Below are 23,174 nucleotides of genomic sequence, written 5' to 3'. Positions count from 1 at the left end.
TCACTCTATAATTGTAGCACAACTAGAAAAATGTGATGTCATATTATGGGAAAATGAGACTTCTTCTTGCTGCTATATACACATGGGCATGAGGATCAAGATGTTTTTCCTAATTCTGTACATGGAGATAACAGATCCTGAAATTGTAAAAAATTAGTTACCAGCCTCTTCATTTTCGTTCTGCAGATGATGACAATGAGTATGCTTAGGCTAGTTGTTTTTCAACCAAGGCCCCATGGCCTGCTCGCAGTTTACTTGGAATTCATACCCAAATCTCCTAGTTCCAATGTTTTCCATGGGTGCTATTTCTTGGACTCCTCTCGCCTCATAGTGACTGGCCCATTAGCAGGGAACAGCAAAACGGATGGATGAAACCTCTAAGAGTGTCAAAGGTGGGACAATCACAAGCATACAACATATATTTCAGAAGCCACATGTTATAAAGTTTCTCCTACTTTGTTAAAGAAAATGTTCAGTGAAATAGCATGGCTGTAAATGTAACTATCATGGTAATAAAAGCCTAAATTTAAAATATTATTTCTGGGAATATAGCAAATATTGACTAAAGTATCAGCATTTCAACTTTCACATCCCAACATCAGGGGCAGTAGTAAGAGGTCCATCTTATTCTATAGAAGTCAACCCATTTCTGGTACTCAGGAAGCACTCAGGAGTACAGCAGCAGTAACAGTGATTACCATAATGAATGACTGAAAGATAGTTCAGTGGCTAAATGTATCAGGTCAGACACAACCAAATTAATATATAAGTACTGCCACATTCAATTTATCACAGCAAATAAGAACTTACTAATGATACCTTTTTCTGCCTAGAAAATAAAAATATTCAGTATCTCTAAATTTCTAAATGATATGATATTCAATTCTTCATTTCAGCTGCTATAGCTAAGTGAAGCATGTTGTTGTTTTGATTTTTGTTCTTTTGTTTGAACCTCTAAATTATAAGAATAGATATATTGTAATCTCAACATTTTGAGCCACCTGGTATTTCTAAATGGATGTATCACTAAACACTAAACAACAAAATTCAAATCCACAGACTAAAATAACCTCCAACAGCATTTTCTTATTCATGTACATTGAAACAAATTCAATAAAGCTAAGTAACATCTGAGATGGAGTTTATTAAAGAGAAACAGAAACAGATGCTCTTGTCACAGCTGACCTTGGCTCCACCTTGAACAAGATATCTCTAGGCCCATTCACATGCTCTTACAACTCAATGTCTTTGTGATCAGATTAATTGAAATGTTTGGAGAAAAAAAAAACCCTGCCCTGAAACACAGCTGCCTCTTTTTTCCTATTAACCTGCATAAAGTTGTCACATGTTCAGGACATATGATAATTCATAGCTTTGTGAAATTTGCATGAAAATATCAAAATTATTCCATTTTATATACACATTTTGGCCTTGAAGATTCATAAATACTGCCTGAAGATATATTAAACTTTGGTATGAATATAATTTATAAAAATTTCAAACTATACCTGAACAGATTTCACACACACACACATACATACACAATTAAATATTGATGACTAACAAACTTTAGAGAAATAAAATGTGATGTTTAAGTAGAATTAAAACAGCAATATAAATTTTTAAGTTATTTTAATAGTAAATCATATCACTTAAATAGGTTGTTAATTAAGTAAATGTCTTATAAGCATAACATCATTTTAATCACTTATATCTTAGTTTCTGCTGGATATGAAAAACATGATGGATGAAGAAAGAGTGATTCCTGTTGAGAAAAAAGAATATGACATATTCTTTTACTTCCTTTCTTTTAGCTTGTGTACTCATAGTGATTACTTTCCTCAGAGTTAAAAACATTACAAACCCAAATTTAAAAGTAGTAAGTAAAAACACCCATTGACTGCTGATGGAATTTTTTTACTAATAAGAGGGCTATATAGTGTGAGAGATGGTTGAATAAAAGAAATGAAAGAAAATTAAATCTGGGGAGATTGGCAACTTTTGGAACATATTTATATCATTGTTTCAAGCATCGGAACTTCAAGTTCTATGTAAGAGCAGCTTCTTGGCTTTTTTTTTAAAGTATATTTTATTGATTATTCTGAGTAGATTAGGTGATCTAAATATGGGTATTTGTAGGAAGCAACTGGTAACAACTACATGACTCTGGATAAAAAACGAACATTTCTCAATCTTAACTTTCTTTTTTTAAGTCTATCTTATTGATTATGTTGCTACAGTTTTCCCCAATTTCTTTGCCCTTTGCTTTTCTCCACCCAGTATCCCCCTTCCCTCTAGCAATATCACCCCTCTTGGTTCATGTTCATGGGTTGTGCATATACATTCTTTGGCTTCACACTTTCCTATATTATTCTTAACTTTCCCCTGTCTATTTTGAACTAACCAATAATGCTTCTTAATCCCTGCACCATCTCCCAGTTTATCCCTCTTCTCCATCCCAGCTGATAACCCTCCAGATGATCCTCATAGCTATGATTCTGTTCCAATTCTGGTTTTCTTAGTTGGATATAGTTTTTATTTTTTAGATTCAGTTGTTGATAGTTGCGAGTTTGTTGTCATTTTAATGTTCATAGTTTTGATCTCTTTTTTCTTAAATCAGTCCATTTAACATTTTATGTAATAATGGCTTGGTGATGATGAACTCCTTTAGCTTTACCTTATCTGGGAAGCACTTTACCTGCTCTTCCATTCTAAATGACAGCATTTCTGGATAGAGTAATCTTCATTGTAGGTCCTTGCTTTTCATTACATCAAATACTTCTTGTGAGTCCCTTTTTTGCTTGCAAAGATTCTTTTGAGAAATCAGCTGATAGTCTTATAGGCACCCCATTATAGCTTTTCTCTGCTTTTTTCTTGCTGCTTTTAAGATTCTCTCTTTATCTTGAATCTTTGGCATTTTAATTATGATGTGTCTTGATATGGTTCTCTTTGGGTCTAGCTTGTTTGGGACTCTCTGTGGTTCCTGGACTTGTATGTCTATTTTTGTGGCCAAATTTGGGAAGTTTTCCTTCATTATTTCTTCATATAAGCTTTCAATTTCTTGCTCTTCCTCTTCTCCTTCTGGCACCCCTATGATTTAGATGTTGACACATTTAAAGTTGTCCCAGCATTTCCTAAGCCCCTCCTCATTTTTTTCAATTCTTGTTTCTTCATTCTGTATTGGTTGACTGTTTATTTCTGCCTATGTTCCAAGTCTTTGATTTGAACCCCAGTTTCCTTCCCTTCACTATTGGTTTTGTGTGGATTTTCCTTCACTTCATTTAGCATAGCCTTTACTTATTTCCTTATGTGTCTACCGTACTCAAGCCTGTGAGCATCTTTATCACCAGTGTTTTGAACTCTGCATCTATTAGGTTGGCTATCTCCTCATCGCTTTGTTCTCCCACTGGAACCTTGATCCATTCCCTCTTTTGGGCCATAATTCTCTGTATCCTCATCTTGACAGGATCCTGTGTTTGTTTGCCTCTGTCTTAGGTATAATTGTCACACTTGTTACATTATAAGGGGCAGAGCCTTACGTATGCATAAGTATGGGTGACCCATTTCACCACATTGTGGTGCTGTATGTGGGGGAGGAGTCTGAGTGGGAACAACGCCACTTGCTTAGCACTTGCCCCTTTTTCAGACACTTCTCCCACTTCCCATATGGGACTGGCACCCCTCTATCTGTTGCCCTGGCTGTCTTCCCCAGTGTGGGTGGGTCTGTGGACATTCTAGTACCATGGGGGCCCTTTAAACAAGTGAACTCTACTGAGAGACCAGTAGTTTCTTCCCCTGCCCCAAACCCTCTGGTTTGCACAGTCAGAAGCAATGAGGCTCTATTTTCCCAAGCGCTGGAACTGTGAGATGTGTGGTCTGGTCTGGTGCTGGGAGCATTCCCCAGGTGTCCCTCTTTATTTTTTAAAACATGTGACTGCACTTTCCACCACCCTGCCGCTACCACTGCTGCTGCTGCCACCACACCATGTCCTCTCCACCCTGGCTCTGTCCTTCCTTTTTGTCTGTATGAGTATTTCTTCTTTATATCTTTGTTGGACTTCCATGCAGCTCAATTTTTTGGAACTTTTGGTTGTCTCTAGTTTTTAGGTAATTGTATTCCTTCTTAGTTCTGGAGGGAAATCAGCGTGTCTGTCTAGGCCTCCATCTTGGCCAGAAGTCATTGGCATTGATAATATTACAATATCCCTAACATTTACAATTCTATTTTGTACTTTAAATTTTTACATGCCTCACTCAACATATTTATAAAAACACTTTCTAAACTACAGCTATAAGACTGACCTTTCTGATATGGACTAATGTAGCTAAATTCTCTCTCTCTCTCTCTCTCTCTCTCTCTCTCTCTCACACACACACACACAGACAAAACTGTGAGCTCTTTGATAGTAGTGTCATTGCACAAGTCATTGCACAATTATTCTGTCAATCTCTACCATTCAACAAAGTGTCTGATTTATATTAGGTTCTCAGTGACTATGAAATGAATAAATGAATGACTCAGTGAATGATGTCTGTCTGCACATTTCCAGTTCTCTATGACCAGCAGTGACAGCCAGTTCATATGAACAACTTGTCTAAAGACTGACCTCAGTCTCATGGAGGAAATGAGCAGGAGAGAGTCATTTGCTTGGGTGTCAGGACTGCCTTATGTGCAGGGATAAGGCCACCCAGGTAATGTGATTTTAGGGAGTATCAAAGAAGCACCTAGTTTAAAAATCAATTGTTCCTTTCTTCATCATATTACTACACTTGATCTTAGCCAAAAGGCCGAGAAGTGATCATCATATTACTGATGACTGAAATACATTTTAGGTGGTGCAGCATATTTTATTACACTGTTATGATAATTCCTAGGAATAAGGTATTAGTTGAAAGGGGAAAATGTAGCCCACAGACTTGAAGTCAGCACCACTAATGTGTAGATAGCTGATATATTCTTTTTCTAAGAGCATATTATGATTACAAAAATAAAAAGTAATAGGAGTCCCTGGATATGTATAAGGAGAAAAGATACAAAAAATCTCTGAGGTCACCTCAATATTTGCTAGGAGGTGGCATAATCCTTTATTGCTGTGGTTAATGAAACAAGAAAGAAATAATTTGTAAAATCAGATTTACAATTATAAATGTTTTATGGCATATTTTAGTCAATTACTGGGTTTAAAATAAAAGCAATTTCCCTTGGGCATGGTCACAAAATTGTTTTACAGAGATTTTAGCATAAAGAGTGCCTTAAGATGCCCCCTACCTACAAACAGCTGGCTGTTCAGCTGCAATCGGAAATGGCCCTCCTCCAAAGTTTCCCTGCTCATCTTGGGGAGGCTGTCCACCTGCAGTGAGGTCACCTTGAGGTTCCTCTCAGCCCGAACGTAATGCCATTGGTTGTCATTCAGAAGAGAAGGAGATTGGACTATGAGCTCTACAGGACCATTCCCAACATCAATGGCAAAAGTGATCTCAGAAGGAGCTGAAACCAAAAAGGGAAATAGAAAGATGAAAGGGGTTGTCAAAGCATTTAGGGTATAAGCATACTGTGAATAAGTAATATACACAATCATAAGTAAAGAGCTAGGTAAAGAGGACTTCAGTAGAAACCACTGCAGTATTAAAATTAACATTAATAGCAATATCTACCAAATTCTAAGCCTCAAGCTTTTATTTTGGCCCAGTCGATCCCGATTGTGAGAATTCAGGTACAGTGTAGGGACTTCAGACACCAATATTAATCTGATAAACGTATCTGTGCCAAGGTTCTGGCTTTTCTGTGTCCAATCTGGTTTTCTGCCCTCCTAGATATTCATAGATACCAGGTTAGCTTGGCAGCTCCACCATTTAGGGAAAAGACAAACAACCTGGAATATACAGTATTCCTCTCCATGTTAGTTTATTGATACCTGTGATATACATGTTTACATGGTGGGTAAGATTGAAAAAGAGAGAGACTCGAAGTGTAAGAGTCTATCTGTGCAAGGAGACATAGATGCAAGTGGTGATGTCTGGGATGAAACACAAGCACCCCCCTCCACTCTGGCCTCCTTCCCTGACTCTGCCCTTCTATACCAATTTGCATACCATACAAGCCAGGAGCAGCCAGTGAGGGCTAGGAATACATATAATGATATGACAATGATATTGGTGGTGGCAGTAATCATAGAGCCATTGAGAGAGAGAAAAAGAGAAGTAGCCAAAGCACAGTAGGTACAACGAACTTTGCCAGGCACTGTACTAAGCACTGACCATAGATTCTATCATTTTATTTATTTTTATTTCCATTTCCATTTTATAGATAACAAAAAGTCCTTAGAAGTGTAAATAATTTTCTCAAAGTTTCTCACATAGTAAGCATAACTTGACCCTAAATGTAGAATTATTTTTTCTCAATTGAGTATATGCTCTTATATTTGCTATTATTACATAAAAATTTTTCAGATCTACCCCTGGCTGCTGTGGTTCAGTGAATTGAGTGTCGGCCTGAGAACCAAGTGTTGCTAGTTTGATTTCCAGGCAGGGAACATGACTAGGTTGCACATCAGGTCCCCAGTTGGGGGAGTGAGTGAGAGGCAACCATACAGTGATGTTTCTCTCCCTCTCTTTCTCCTTGCCCCTCTCTCTAGAAAACAAACAAACAAACAAATAAATAAATAAATAATAATAAAAAATTCCAAATCTAAAGGAAATTGAGAGTTAAATTATAAATTTTGGTTAAGGAGAAGACAGTTAATTTTGGTAGACAGAGCCTTCATATGTCAGACCTTGCCTTCTTTCTAGCTCCTTGAGGTCATCCCCTCTCCTTTACCCCTAAAACAGAACATGGGTATTTATTTGATAAAGTCATCATCTCCAAGATTTGAATGATCAAAAGTCAAACACCACCTTGAACTACTCCCTCTTCAGCTTTAATCCATAACAGAAAACCAGTCTTGGTATAAAAAGCCCCAATCTGCAGAATTTCAAGTAATGAAAACCTGCATTATTTTGCATTCTAGTAAATGTGAGCCCTGACCTAGAGGAAAAAAGCAATGAGATAGAGCCCTTAAAAATGAAATTTGAGAGTGCAGACTCTGGACTCATCATGACCTAAGTTTCCTATCTTGTTCTGTCTCACTTACCTCGTTTGTAAAATGGGGATAAAAACAGTACCTAATTGTCAGGTTGTTTATAAATTAATCCTGATGGATTTTAAATTTTCATTAACTGTAATTCACTTGCATTTAAAACATTTTGTACAATCAAAATACAGTATCAGAAAGTACAAATTGGACATTAAAATTTAATTAACAATAAATCATTTCTTATTATCAGGTGATGATAAGCCGTCATATTAGTTGCTAGTTGAATTAATCAAATGTCCTTGAAGCCTAATTTTTATTAAATTTACATTGGGTTTATTATATTTATATTATGAAATGGTTGGCACTCAACTCCTCATCTTCAGTTCCAGGCCAAATTAAGAACATAGGATCTTATTTCACTCTAAAGCCACCAGTTTCCTCCCACTAATAGTCTAAATTGCTGGAGTAAAAAGAGGTTGAAACCACCAATTAAAGAGATCACTTTCCTTTATGAATTGTATGCAATTGCAAAAGGAACACTTAGTGCTTAATGATTTGCAGACATGTACACACACTGAAGCCAAGTTTTTGATGGTACAACATTACTTATGTTTTCAAGGGTATATGGTGAGGTCACATTATTGTACTATGGTCAATTGCCTTAAACTATAGAAAACATCATTTTAGATACAGATAAATGAAGCTCTTAATAACAAGTGTGAGTCTTCATGGTTATGACTATAACAAGGGCAACACAATGGAAACAGTCTACCCTATGTATAAAAAATAAGGGGGCACCCACAGAGCAGCAAGTTGGAAAACTAACACAAGCAACTGAAAGTACGTAGATCTGTTTCTCATTAATGCTATGCACCAGTGCATGTAAACATCAGTGATAACAGTCCTCTATCAATATTTTTCTTAAGTCTGAGTTGTAACAAATGTTGATGTTAGTATTAATTTTAATAATGTATATGTAAGCCTCAAATAGAATTTTTTTTTACTTACCACTTAGAAAATATTATATTCAAGAGGGAAATTAAAACAAAGAACTACAGATATGATGTTGGCTTCTGAACATACAAACTCAGATATACCAGGGTGGGACAAAATTAGGTTTACAGTTGTTCATATGGAATATAATACAATAATTAAGAAATAATAATAAAAGAATAATTTATGTTTCACCTACTCACAACTGTAAACCTAATTTTGCCCTACCCTGTATTGATTTATTTTTAAGATTCAGAACTCAAGTTCTGATTTTTCAATTTTATAATTACTGTGCTATCATTGTTTAACTGAAATCTGTTGAAACATGTGAATATATAGTACCAGAGGGGTTGTGGACAAAACTGCATTCAAAGGGAGCTCAAGCAATTTCAAATACTCAGAAACCCTTTAAGTTTTACCAAATAGAATAGCAATCTATGATGAATTTTTTGGTAAAAATATTTTAGTGGATTATTGTTTATTGAAGAAATATTTGAAAGCTGTTAGATTCTGAAAAATATACATGGAAAGAATTGAATTTTTTAATTTATTATAAAATGTAATTTTTATAAATCCATTTTAACATTTTTCTTATGTTGAAAACATTTCCTGAAATTTATACATCTACTTCTCAATGTAAAAATTAATTTGAAATTTATAAACAGTATCCATTGATAAATTTGAGAGAAAATAGGTGGCTAGATCTGATTATAGTCTATTAAATATGAACATAACAAAGAAAATCAATTTTGATGATTCCACTCACAAATTTGTAGAAGTAAAGTCTAAGGAAATGAAATTTTATTGTTATTATTGTTACTACACAAGCCAATATATAGGTATAATTTTTCTATTTTTATAAAAAGCCATTAATGTAATTGAAAAGTATTTAACTATTATATTTTCCTCTTTTTTTACTAAAATATTTTTATTGACATGATTACATATTAAAGTTTAAGAATAGGACATCTTATCATCTGCATTTGTTATTTTTCATTTAACTTCATGAATATTTTTGAGTATAGCTTGTATATGAGAGATGAAATGTTAAAAAGTGATCCATCCTGGCATCAAATGCACTAGGTACACCAAAGTTCATGGTGAAGTGGGAAAGAAACACTGGGGATTCTCATTGGGTAGTGACTCACTCCTAGAGGTGGGAAATAAGTGAGGATATTACTTTCAGAGCAAAAGTACAACAAAAAAGCGGATGCCAAATGTGGATAGAATACAAAATAATAACACATTAGATTTCCACAGAAACTGTAATGAACACATTCTGTGCTACGGAAGCTTGAAGTTGTAGGTAAGAAACACCCATGGATCATCAGATAAGGACCACTGCCATAGGTATCCACGGAAACTGAGGAATATGCCATTTTGATTAGAATATGACAAATTAAATACTGATAGGTAATAATAATACAAAAATCATTGGAAGGAACTAGAAATTGTCATTGCTAATTTTACATATGTTCAGTGACATTAAATTTGTAGTACAAATTGGCTCTTGATGGCAAAGATAATACTGGAGCTTCTTCTGTTGACCAACTACATTAATTCATAAGTGGGAGAACTTACAGCTTATTTCAAGTCGGATGAAGTCTGTAATGCCAAGGTTTTCTAAGAAGACTCCAGATAAAGCCGTGGTTTTAAAAAAGAAGGAAATATCAGCACTGAATTCTGCGTGGAAGGTAGGAAAGTGTAGGTAGGAGGCTTCTGTATAAAATGAGACTGCATTCCAGAAGTATCCTGAAAATAAGAAAATCTTTAAGCATGATTTACTGTTGGGGAATGGGGTACAGAAAGTTGGGAATGTGGATAATAATTCTCAAGCTTGGGGGAAACGGTATGGAAACAGGTAAAGGAATAAAAACACTCTGGACTTATGTAATGCAGAAAGACAGCTGCTTTCCATTAGTACTCACGGTCACCATAGCAACGCAGAGGACCAATTCTCCAAGCAGCTTCTGAATTTGATCTGTTGGTATCAGTGATAACTATCTGAGTGACAGGCAAGTGATCTTTGAAGGAAAGAAAGCCAGTATCATTTGTCCTGAAAAACATAAATTTAAGAAAAAAGAGTATAAAAGGTGGATAGCACAGGGACTCTTTACTACAACTCATTTTTATGTGATTTTAGTGGTTGCAGAAGGATGCGGTTGGAAGGAAGGTAATAGAGAGCCTTTCATCTACTAAATGTGTGTGAAAAGCTGAAATGCAAATTGCAAAACACTTGGCCAGCTTCCAAAAACAAGCAGATTTTTCATATTTCCTAGTCCTTCTAGAAGCACAGATAGCTTTCAGAGCTTCCCTCTGCTTGCTATTGCTAAGACCACGCACCTACCCAGTACAGTGTTGTAAAGGAAACAGCGTCTTTCTCTTCATAGCTTTTCATAAAGAGACTGGCTCTCTCAGGAACTCACTTAAAATAGACATCACGAATCCCACGTGAAATCACTCCAAGCACTTGTTTTAGCCACCTGCCAACCATTTTCATCAGTTTAGGATGCTTAACACTTTTTATCTCTAAGAAAACAACAACAACAAGTCTTTCTAGTCACTGCTTTGTTGCTCTTCATTTTGTTCTGTGTTTTAAAGATCTTGGTAGTTAAGGACTCAGGCTTTGCCTTTGTTAATTACGCAAGTAGGAAACTGACTAGTCAACCTTTGACAAAATTTTTAAAAATGATTAAACTATTTTTTTTTCTCTTTGTAAATTGTGTTTTTGGACTACTGATAAGAACATATCATTTAACTGAGAGTAAAAAAGTATATAGGTAAGAAACTGGTATTGAATTAATAAATATTTTGAACCATAAATACACTAAGGATACGTTTATTTTTCCCACACAACACTTCTACACAGGGGGTGCCATTATTTCCATCTACCAATTAAAAACTGAGCTCAGAGATATTAGGAAACTTACCTAAGGTGACATGACAGAAGGGGCAGGAGCATGGTCACATACTTGGTATCTATGCCATATCTAAATTTGACAAGTATATCATAAATATATGTTAATCTGAGTGGAACTGAATCATATGAAGCACTCTGAGAACCACAGACAAGTGGGCTGGACTTCCTATTAACACAGCCTCAGTTAAATGCAGGATGGATCATCATGCTGGCACATGGGAACTGGAAGGCAGAGAACCATGCTCTAATATTAAGGGCAAAGTATATGATGCAGCAAGTTGATAACAAAAACATGAAAGAGGAGATTCATATTGGTTATCTCTCTGCATTCACAAAGAAGTCAACAAAACACAATCAACATTATATTTCATTATAATTTACATCTCTGAGTTTAGAGACAACAAAGATAACATTCCAGATTATTAACTGGGGAAACATGGCAAGGACCACATTGTGTAATAAAATGCTTTAAGTTTATAGCTTTAGAAACAGATTTGTTCTGGAAAATCAGGTCCCCAGTTTCTATCTGTGTTAGTTTGGGAAAACCATCTTATTTCTGAGACTTCACATTGTCCTCAGTTTTAAAATGGTGAGAAATTCTATATCATAGAGTTACAGAGAGGATTAAATGAGATTATATAGCCACTTAACATATCTGATCTATGGGAAATGCTGAAAAATAGTAGTAGTAACACTCACTTTAATTCTCATCTGAACTAAGACTTTTATTTCTATTTGAAAGTACATCTCTAAATGCTACTTAGACAAAATAAATTTTGAGTCTTCACATTCCAATATCTTTTCAGGAAGACATTTCAAAGCAAATTCCAAGTATTCAACATGAAATAGATCAAAACCACATCATCTCTCAATATACTCTCTATTTTTATAGTATTCTTTTCTCTCCATTTTTATTTTCAAGGTGAAATAATAAATGCTGAAGTTTTCCCATCAAAATCAACTTCTGCTTCCCTCACACACTGTCATCATGTCAACTTCAACTTGATGTCCTTGTGTCAAAGTATTGGGATATCCAAATAGCACTATAAGAATAAAAACCTTTTCCAAATATAAGAGAAAAATAATTCATGTTAAGTTTGATGATGCCATGCATATTACCAAAAACAATTTTCATCTGAAACCTAAAATAAATAAATTAATAAATTAGCAAACAAGCAAACAAACAACAACTGCTCTCCAAAGTTATTTACTGGAAGAGAAACAAACCCAAAATCAAATGCCAACAGAGAGCAGGAAAGAAGTAAAAAGTAGTGAAGCTGGCTTTGTGATAGATCATAAATGGAATCTGACACACAGTTTCACTGTCAGAGAGAAAGAAAGAGGATAGGAAGACTGAAATAAAGTAGGTGTCCCATCTAAAGGAGGCAGTGATATCCGTTAGTAAAAGGTAATTATGCTATTCATGAATATAAGAGTATAATAAGATCATTAGGATAACCTGGAATATTAATGCAAAAGTTCTCAATTTTTAAATCTTAGCAATGAATTTAACATTCTTAAAAAACAAAACAAAACAAAACAAAAAAACAGTGTGGTGGAACCCAATACTGCACTGGCCAATGAAATCAGCTGAGAAATATGTTCAGTTGACATGCAACCTAAGCATCAAGAGGATTTTGAATATTTATTCATGCTCTTAAGGGTCACATTGAGAACTAGATTGAATTTAATTGAATTTGTGAGTGACAGGTATGATTCAAACCTTTCAAAGCATTAATGGGTAGACTATCTAGAAGAAGGTGGTGTTGTTGGATTTTCACCCTAAGAAAATGATACAAATCCTAGTGGTACCTATTGATAGCTGGGAGTTCACAGCTGTAGATCTTTCTACACATTATCTTGTTTTTTGTTCTCTTTTGTTTGAACGTGCATTCTCAAGAGCAAACACTTTACAGACTTTGTATTCCTTTGGAATTTATGAAATTCTCCCTCAGGATAAAGGGTACTGACATACTTGATAAGTACAGGAATGATTCTGTTGTAATGTTTGAATCAGATGGGCATGGGTCGAATTAATGTGTCTTAACACACTTGTGTGATCTCAGTGAGGTCACCCTGGTCCTCTCTCCTTCTCTCTTAAATAGCAATAATAATCGTCGTCGTCGGCAGCCGTCCGTCTCGAGAGACGATGGTGTAGCTTCTTAAGAGTCTATCTGCACCGCCGAGAATGGTTGTGCAGTCCGACTCGGGAGTGACACGGCATCTGTCTCCTCCCGTGTTGAATCGACATCTTGCGATGACGCTGGAGTGTCCTCTCCAGTGAAGCTGAAGCTACAGAGCCTGGGCAGGGTGATATGGAGGGCCAGCTGTTGCCCATGCAGCAGACCCCCCCCTCTCTTCGCAGCTGAAGGATCCAAGGGAAAGACGGAGTCAATACAGCTTGGCTTCAGGTGCGCCGCAGGAGTTGCCGGTGTTGACTACAACGTCAAACCGCCTTAGGGACTCCGGCTCTGGATTTTCTGTCGGGGTTTACTCCCTTAGCCTTTCCCCTGAAGAGGTATGCCGCAAGGCAGCGGAGGTTTTTTAGAGTCAGAGTTTTCCTTCTCTGATGTGCCCTGACTGGAAGATCGAACCAGCGACACTTAGCTCGCAGGCTGATGCTCAATCCACTGAGCCAAACCAGCCAGGGTATAGCAATAATAATACTAATTTGATATTGTGCAAATCAAATTGTAAGAAAGCAGCCAAAAGCCCCAAAATTTGGGGGATGAGACTCAGTGGAATAGGGCCCTTTTCCTGAGAGATACCTAGTTTCTTAATATGTAAATAGCTATAGCCATTTAATGCTCCAAGGAGATGGGAGGAGCTTTGATCATAGAATGGTGATGAAAAAGCTTACGGGGACTGTGTGACATTCTGCCAGTGGCCAGGACCACTCAATATACCCACTACATCACAGGTTGAGGTCAGGGATTTAAAAATAAGGCAGCAGCCATTGAGCAAAAAAGAGAGCCACTCAATTTTAAGGAAAGCAAAAGCACCCCACGAGCCAGTCGTGAGGTTGGGTGTGAAAGAAGGTCCACATGGTTCTGGATGAAGAGCTAAAAAACACTGCCATACAGGTGAAACCTCCCCAATAGACATGGATGAATGGGAGCTTCCAGTAACGCTGAACTGTGCCTGGAAAGTACAAGGCCACGGACTTCTATTTTCCTAAAGGGAAATGGTACCTCTGACTTTTCTGTTCTGAAACTGGCCTGGTTTGACAGGGGAAGGCAGGACTATAGGTTTTTGGGTATTTAAAGGGAGTGGGATTAATGGCAGAATTCTGCCATTAATCTAACTCTGTATAACCTTTAAATAAACAATTCCTTTCCTTTTCATCAACCTCTGGTATTGGGAGTTATGCTCTTTGGTGATGGGCAATCAAGCCTCTCATAACTGAACAGCCCATAGGTTCTGTTTCAAAATGCATATAAAACAGTTAAAATACTATTACATAGTAGGGACTCAAATAGCTGTTGAAATTCCCAGTAAATTTTGAAATTAAAATGTGAAATACAAAGTTTTTAAAGATTTTATTTATTTAAATTTAGAAAGAGGGGAAAGGAGAAAGAGCGAGAGAGAAATATCAATGTGTGGTTGCCTCTTGCACACCGTCATATGGGGACCTGGCCCACAACCCAGGCATGTGCCTTGACTGGGAATCAAACTCGAGACCCTTTGGTTCACAGGCCAGCACTGGCACTCAATCCACTGAGCCACAACAGTTGAGACAAAGAATGTTTAAAAGGAAAATAAGAAAGGGAGTCCCTCTGTTGATGAATAATAAATGAGCAGGCCAGCCACAGATTCTCCATTGTGGAGCCTCTAAGGGCACAAGAAATGTGGATATCAAGAAACACATATTACCTAATAAAAATGTAAATTAAGTAAAAGAATTGAGAAAAATATTTTCAGGAGCAAATTTGGCACAAAATTAGTCAATGTGGTTTCCCTTCAGTTGACTCTCTGAATCTGGAGATTTTACCAAATTCAGGATTGTAGAGTACAACAGGTCCCTCTGATTTTGTTAATGTATCATGAAAGCATGGTGAAAAGTAACATGCTCCCATCTGCTTTCACCAACCAATTTTAGTTAACTGCTGCTTTGTAAGTTTTTTTTAGTAGTCATTTGGGTGACTGAGTCTAACAAAGTCTTTCTTTTTTCCTTTTTACATAGTCTCTCTTTCAATCACTCAGAAGAAACAAATAAAACACTATGCATAAGATAGAAAAATAAGAACACTATGCAAAGAGCTCCAAGTTTCAGCTTCCTTTGAAGCTCTTCTGTGAATCTAAGCAGATTAGTCTCAAAACACTTTACACACCCTTCCCTTGAGTGGGTAAAACAACGCACTCCATTGCCTGTGACATCAAGTGACACCTTGTAAGATGCCCACAAGCAACTCTGCAAGACTAAAGTTTGCCAATAATTCTATCCTAACTTTGGTGTAGGCAATTATTTTCATTTTATTTTTCCAGAGAAAAAGAGAACTATAGAATTAAATGACAAGAAGCTCAAAATAAGCTAGAGTCACTTGGTTGTCCAAAAACTCAAATGCAGGCCTATACTGTGGTCACATATATTGTATAAGTCCATACTGGGAGATAGTATCTATTCAGCTGTGCCCCATCCTGGCAGGATCATACCTAGAGTCTTATTATCAGATCCTAGAAAAACAAAAAAAAATTTTGGCAGAAATTTAAAAATTTCAGGAACTATATTTCTTTTATAAATATTATAGAAACTTGAAACTGTAAGGCTCAACTCAAGTAGATGTGATAATGCAAAATTAAGTCTTATATAAACACAGCTGAAGTTTACCCAATGTTACCTTATTACTAAGAAATTTAAATGACTCAAGATTTTATGAGTGTAAAATTGATAAAAAATGCTATCACAGATGAAGATTTTGGAGTCATAATTTAATTAACCTGTTCTCAATAGGAAAGAAGGAAATGTTCACTAGTGCCATGATAGTTCCTCATGGAACTGACTCCATTTTTTCTCCTATCTCACCAACTTCTTCCCCTTTTCCTCCTCAAAGTACCACAATCAGCCTTTTCTTCCTTCACTCCATAGAAACTTCTCATTGAATTACCAATTTCCATGGAATATGACAGCCTATAGTTTTGTTGCAACATTTCCCAGTGTTGCCTTTTATTTTTGGTTATGAACACTTCTTTCTTTCATTATGAATATGTATTACTCAACTGCTTCTTGAATGTCAAAAGTTCTCATCTCCACTTGCTATGTTTTCAGGAATTAGCTATCCTATTTGTCTGTGTTACTCAGTTCTGTGAATGACCTGTGCCCATGCCCACGGTTGCTCAGTCCATACCCATACAGGTCTTTATCTCTTCTATCTTCCTCACTTCCTCAGTTATTCTTGATCAACAGCTTCAACCATCTCATCTTCTTTATGTCTCTCAGTTCAACTGCCCTATCTTCATCCCCTTGGCCTCAGTTTTTTTTTAATTGAATTTATTGGTGTTACATTGTTTAATAAAATTATTGGGTTGGCCAAAAGTCCTTTTAGTTTTATTTGTAAAATAAAATAAAAATTTTTCATTTTCACCAATAATTTTATTGATTTGCATATTTTGAGTATGTTGGCTATCTCCTTCATGGTAAAACATTTAATTGTTCAGAATTAATGTCTTGATTTGATAGCTATCAACTTCACCTAGTCTACCAGACTGTGGAACATTATTCAGCAAAAAATCTCCAGCATGAAATTTTACAAACCACTTTTGACATGTTTGGTCAGTCACAGCACAAATCTTATTTTGCATTTCAGTTGCATTTTTACCTCTTTTGAAATAATAAAGTATAATATGCTGAAAATGTTGTGTATTGTATTCCATCTTAAATAATGAAATGAAAACACAAAACAACCAATTTTGATAATTTTTTAAATGCATGCTGATATGACAGCTGCCAGAATACAATCTAAAAAAAATTGTTTCAAATAAAGTTTCAGAGAACTAAGTGCCACGAGAGCAATCTTACGGAAAAAAACAAACTTTTTGGCCAACCCTATATATAAGTTTCAAGTGTACAATCTATATACATCATATGTATATTGTATTATGTGTCCACCATCCAAAATCGTTTCCTTCCATCATCATTTATCCTGTTTACCTTCTTCAACCCCCTTTCCTTCTAGTAATAACCACCACACTGTTGTCTGTATCAATGAGGTTTTTTGTTTTGCTTTGTTTTGTTTGCTTATTTTACCCTTTGCCCTATTTTACCTAGCTCTTCAGTCCTCTCCCCTCTGACAAGCATTAGTCTGTTCCATGTTTCTATGAGTCTGTTCCTGTTTTGTTTGTTTTGTTAATTAGATTCCACATATAAGTAAAGGCATGTGGTATTTATCTTTCTTTGACTGGCTTACTTCATATAGCATAATACCCTCTAGGTCCATCCATGATGTCACAAGAGGTAAGACTTTTTCATTTTTTATGGGTTAGTAGTATTTTATTATGTCACCCACTCTCCTACTGATGAGCACTCGGGCTGCTTCCAAATACTGGCCATTGTAAATAGAGCATCAATGAGCATAGTGCTGCACATAGTCCCATAAATCAGTGTTTCAGGTTGTTTGCATACATTCCCAGAAGTGAAGCTGCTGGCTCATAAGGCAGTTTTATTTTTAATTTTTTGAGAAGACTCCATAAAGTTTTCCACAGATCTACAACAATCTGCACTCTCAACAGTGAACAAAGGTCCTCTTTGTATTGCATCCTCACCAACACCTGTCATTTGTGGATTTATTGATGATAGCCGTTCTGGAAGGTTGGAGAAAATACCTCACTGTGGTTTTAATTTGCAATTCTCTGATGATTAGTGACATTGAGCATCTTTTCATATGTCTATTTGCCATTTATACACCCTCTTTGGAGAAGTGTCTATTTGGGTCCTTTGTCCATTTTTAAATTACACTGTTTGTTTTTCCGATGTTGAGTTGTTTGAGTTCTTTGGCCTCAGTTTTATTTGGAGGCCTTGGAGTTTCATCCTGGGCCTTGACATGATTATCTAACCTGACTCATCTCTATGCTTGCTTCATTTCTCTCATTCTTCTCCATACTGCTCCCAGAAACATACTTATCAATGTAAATCAGAATTCATTCTTCGTAGCTTAAAACCTTTGAAGAGGTCTCTATTTCTTTTTTGTTTTGTTTTTTTATTTTTATTTTTTAATTTTGATTTTTCAATTACAGTTGTCCATTTTGTATCCCCTTTGCTCCGCCCCACCCATCCTATCCTTTCTCCAACAATCATATCTCTCCCCGTTGTCCATGTCCATGAGTCATTTATACATGTTACTTGACTAAACCTTTTCCTTACTTATCCCCCTTCTCTCCCTCCCCCCTCCCCCCTAATAACTGTTATTCTGCACCTTGTTCTACTTAGTTCATTTGTTGGTGTTATTCCTTAGATTCCTGTATTCAGTGATATCATATGGTATTTTTCTTTCTTTGCCTGCTCATTTCACTAAGCATAATTCCATCCACGTTGTCGCAAATGGTAGGAGTTCCTTCTTTCTCTCTGCTGCATAGTATTCCATTGTGTAGATGTACCACAGTTTTTTGATCCACTCATCTATAGATGGGCACTTAGGCTGTTTCCAGTTCTTAGCTATTGTAAGAAGTACTGCTATGAACATAGGGGTGCATAAGTTCTTTTGAATTAGTGTTTTAGAATTTCTCAGGTATAGTCCTAACAGTGGAATCTCTGGTTCAAAAGGCAGTTCCATTTTTAGTTTTTTGGGATAATTCCATACTGTTTTCCATAGCGGCTGCACCAGTCTGCATTTCTACCAACAGTGCAGTAGGGTTCCTGTTTCTCCACATCCTTGTCAGCAGTTGTTGTTTGTTGATTTGTTGATGATGGCCATTATAACTGGTGTAAAGTGGTATCTCATTGTGGTTTTTATTTGCATCTCTCTGATGGCTAGTGATGTTGAGCATTTTTTCATGTGTCTATGAGCCTTCTGTATGTCCTCTTCGGAGAAGTGTTTATTCAGTTTCTTTGCCCATTTTATGATTGGGTTGTCTGTTTTCTTGATGTTGAGTTGTATAAGCTCTTTATATATTTAGGATATCAGTCCCTTGTCTGAGGTATCATTGGCAAATATATTTTGTCATGTAGTTGGTTTCCTTTTAAACTTGCTGATGTTTTCTTTTGCTGAGCAAAAGCTCTTTAGTTTGATGTAGTTGCATTTGTTTATTTTTTCCTTTATTTCTTTTGCCTTAGGAGATGTATTTGAGAAGATATTGTTACGTGGTATATCTGAAATTTTTCTGCCTATGTTTTCCTCTAGGACTATTATGGTTTCCCGACTTACATTTAAATCTTTGATCCATCTTGAGGTTATTCTCGTGTGTGGTGTAAGTTGGTGGTCTGGTTTCTTTTTTTTTTTTTTTTTGCACGTCCCTGTTTAGTTCTCCCAGCACCATTTGTTGAAGAGGCTCTTCTCACTCCACTTTTGGTTCCTTCCCCCTTTATCAAATATTAGTTGACCATATAGTCCTGGGTTTATTTTTGGACTCTATTCTGTTTCATTGATCTATATGTCTGTTCTTTTGCCAGTACCAGACTGTTTCGATCACAGTGGCTCTGTAGTATTGTTTGATGTCTGGTATTGTAATTTTTCCTGCTGTGTTCTTCTGTCTCAAGATTGTTTTGGCTATTCAGAATCTTTTTTGGCTCCATATGTATTTTTGAAGTATTTGTTCTAGGTCTGTGAAATACGTCATTGGTATTTTAATAGGGATTGCATTGAATCTGTAAATTGCTTTGAGTAGTATGGCCATTTTGATGATGTTGATTCTTCCCATCCAAGAACATGGCATTTGCTTCCTTTTATTTGCATTTTCCTTAATTTCTTTCTTCAATGTTACATAATTTCCAGAGTACAAGTGTTTTATATCTTTGGTTAAGTTTATTCCTAGGTACTTTATTTTCCTTGTTCCTATAGTAAATGAGATTTTTTTTTCTAGTGTCTACCTCTGATATTTTATCATTGGTGTACAGAAATGCCATTGATTTCTGAATATTGACTTTGTATCCTGCTATTTTGCCAAATTCGCTTTTTATATCGAGTAGTTTTTTAGTGGAGTCTATAGGGTTTTCTATGTATACCATCCTGTCATCTGCATATAATGAAAGTTTTATTTCCTCTTTCCCAATTTGGATGCCTTTTATTTCTTTTTCTTGTCTGATTGCTGTGGCTAGGACTTCCAACACTATGTTGAATAGGAGTGGAGAGAGTGGACAGCCTTGTCTTGTTCCTGATTTCAGAGGGAATGCTTTCAGTTTTTGTCTGTTGAGTATGATGTTGGCTTCCAGTTTCTCAAATATAGCCTTAATTATGTTAAGGTATGTTTCCTCTATTCTCATTTTGCTGAGTGTTTTCATCATAAATGGATGTTGTACTTTATCAAATGCTTTTTCTGCATCTATTGATATGATCATGTGATTTTTCTTTCATTTGTTAAGGTGATGTATTAAATTTATTGATTTGTGAATATTAAACCATCCTTGCATTCCTGGGATGAATCCCACTTGATCATGATGTATGATCTTTTTGATGTATTGCTGGATCCTGTTTGCCAATATTTTGTTGAGGATTTTAGCATCTATGTGCCTCAGTGATATAGGCCTCTAGTTTTCTTTCTTTGTTGTGTATGACCTGGTTTTGGAATTAGGATAATACTGGCTTTATAGAATGAGTTTGGATTTTTTCTCTTTTTGAATTTTTTGGAATAGTTTGATGAGGATAGGACTTAGTTCTTCCCTAAATGTTTTGTAAAATTTTCCTGTGAAGCCATCTGGTCCAGGGCTTTTGTGTACTGGGAGATTATTGATTACTGTTTCAATTTTCTTCTTTGTTGTTGGTCTGTTGAGACTTTCTACTTCTTCTTGATTCAGTTTTGGAAGATTATGTTTCTAGAAATTTGTCCATTTTATCTGGGTTTTTTAATTTCTTGCCATAAAGTTGTTTGTAGTAATTTCTTACAATCTTTTGCATTTCTGTGGTATCAGTCATGATTTCTTTTCTTTTATTTCTAATTTTGTTTATTTGGGTCTTCTCTCTATTTTTCTTGATGAGCCTGGCTAAAGGCTTGTCAATTTTGTTTATTTTTTTGAAAAATCATCTTCTAGTTTTGTTGATATTTTGAATTGTTTGTTTAGTCCCTATGTTATTTAATTCTGCTCTAATATGATGATTTCCTTCCTTCTTTTTGCCTTAGGCTTTGTTTGTTGTTGTTGTTCCAATTCTTGTAATTTTAGGGTTAGATTTTTTATTTGAAATTTTTCTATACTTTTCAGGTATTCCTGTATTGCTGTGAATTTCCCTCTTAGGACTGCTTGTGCTGTGTCCCATAGGTTTTGGGCTGTCGTATGTTCATTGTCATTAGTTTCCAGAAATTCCTTGATTTCTTCTTTGATGTCATTGTTAACCCATTCATTATTTAATAGCATGTTATTCAATCTCCATGAGTTTGGATGTCTTTGATTTTTTTTTCTCTGAGGTTGAGTTTTAGTTTCAAGGCATTGTGGTATGAAAAGATGCTTGATATGATTTTAATGTTCTTGATTGTGTTGAGGCTTGTTTTGTGTCCTATCATGTGTTCTATCTTTGAAAATTTCCCATGTGCATTTGAAAAGAATGTATATTTTGCTTATTTGGGGTGAAAACTTCTATATATACCAATTAAGTCCATGTGGTTTAGTGTGTTGTTCAATGCCTGTATATCCTTGGTGTTTCTTTGCTTCAAGTATCTGTCTATTGTTGATAATGGAGTGTTAAAGTCCCCTGCTATGAATGTGTTCCTGTTAATATTTTTCTTGTGATTTTCTAGTATTTGCTTTATATATTTGGGTGCTCCTATGTTGGGTGCATATATGTTTATCAGTGCTTTATCTTCTTGATGGATTGTTTTCTTAAGTATTATTAAATGTCCTTCTTTTTTTTTTTTATGGCCCTTGCTTTGAAATCCGTTTTGTCTGATATGAGTATTGCTACCCCAGCTTTTTTTCATCTCCATTCACTTAGAATATTTTTTTAAATCCCTTCACTTTCAGTCTGTGTAAATCTTTTGTTTTGAGGTGTGTTTCTTGTAGACAGCTAATATGTGGATCCTGTTTTTGTATCCATTCTGCTACCCTATGTCTTTTAGTTGGAGCATTTAATCCATTTACATTTAAATTTATTATTGACATGTATTTATTCTTTTCCCTTTGTACCTGTGTTCTTCTCTCTCTCTCTCTTCTTTTTCTTAAAGCATTCCCTTTAGCATCTCTTGCAATGCTGGTTTGGTGGAGATGCATTCTTTTAGTCTTTCTCTGTCAGAAAAATTTCTTATTTCATCTTCCATTTTGAATGAGAGCCTTGCTGGGTAGAGTATTCTTGATTGTAGGCTTTTGTTTTTCATTTCTTGAAATATTTTTGACCATTCCCTTTTGGATTGTAGTGTTTCTGTTGAGAAATCGGTTGATAGCCTTATCAGAGCTCCCTTGTATGTTATTTGCTGTTATTCTCTTGCTGATTTTAGGATTCTCTCTTTGTCTTCGAATGTTACCATTTTAATTATGATGTGCCTTGGAGTGGACATTTTTGGGGTTCCTCTTCATTGGGACTCTCTGTGCTTCCTGGACCTGCATGACTCTTCCTGTCATCAGTGTAGGAAAATTTTCTGTCATTATTCTTCCTATCAAGCCCTCAATTCCTTGTTCTTCCTCTTCCCCCTGTTGTATTCCAATGATCCGGATATTATTTTGTCTCATGCTTTCCTGTAATGCCCTAAGAGTTTCTTCTCACTTTTCAATCTTTTTTTATTTTGTTGTATTGTCTGCGAATTTTTTTCTACATTGTCCTCTAATTCACTGATCTGATCCTCTGCTTCGTTTAGCCTACTTTTGATTGATTCTACTGTGTTTTTCGTTCAGAGATTGTATTCTTCATTTCTTCCTGGTTCTTATTAATAGTTTCTATGTTTTTTTTTTTTTTTTTTTTTTTATGCTGGTGTAGTTCTCTGTACATTCCCTGTAATTTTCTTGGAGCTGTTGGAACCTTCTTTGGAGGCTGTCATAGTTATTTTTGAGGTTTTCAAGTACATTGAGCTTCTTCACCACCATTAATTTGAATTCCATGTCTGACATATGGGTTATG

General features: G+C 35.8%; 1 protein-coding gene and 1 pseudogene across 1 annotated transcript in view; both read right to left on the bottom strand.

The window, feature by feature from the left end:
- Window positions 1-23,174, bottom strand: part of CNTNAP5 (contactin associated protein family member 5) — a 1,232,224-nt gene that overhangs the window by 216,256 nt on the left and 992,794 nt on the right. The window contains exons 15-17 of the mRNA XM_090279100.1: window positions 9,995-10,122; window positions 9,648-9,818; window positions 5,270-5,488 (exon numbers count right to left, since the gene is read on the bottom strand). Of these exons, the coding sequence (XP_090135226.1) occupies window positions 5,270-5,488; window positions 9,648-9,818; window positions 9,995-10,122 (518 nt within the window). The remainder of the gene's footprint in view (window positions 1-5,269; window positions 5,489-9,647; window positions 9,819-9,994; window positions 10,123-23,174) is intronic.
- LOC150021817 (U2 spliceosomal RNA) lies at window positions 4,650-4,800 on the bottom strand (annotated as a pseudogene).

This window comes from Furipterus horrens, unplaced genomic scaffold, assembly GCF_987537825.1.
Source record: "Furipterus horrens unplaced genomic scaffold, mFurHor1.1.pri manual_scaffold_1, whole genome shotgun sequence".
In the NCBI taxonomy this organism is placed as follows: Eukaryota; Metazoa; Chordata; class Mammalia; order Chiroptera; family Furipteridae; genus Furipterus; species Furipterus horrens.
Note: the sequence above shows the minus strand (reverse complement) of the source record. Positions and strands in the feature narration are given on the sequence as shown.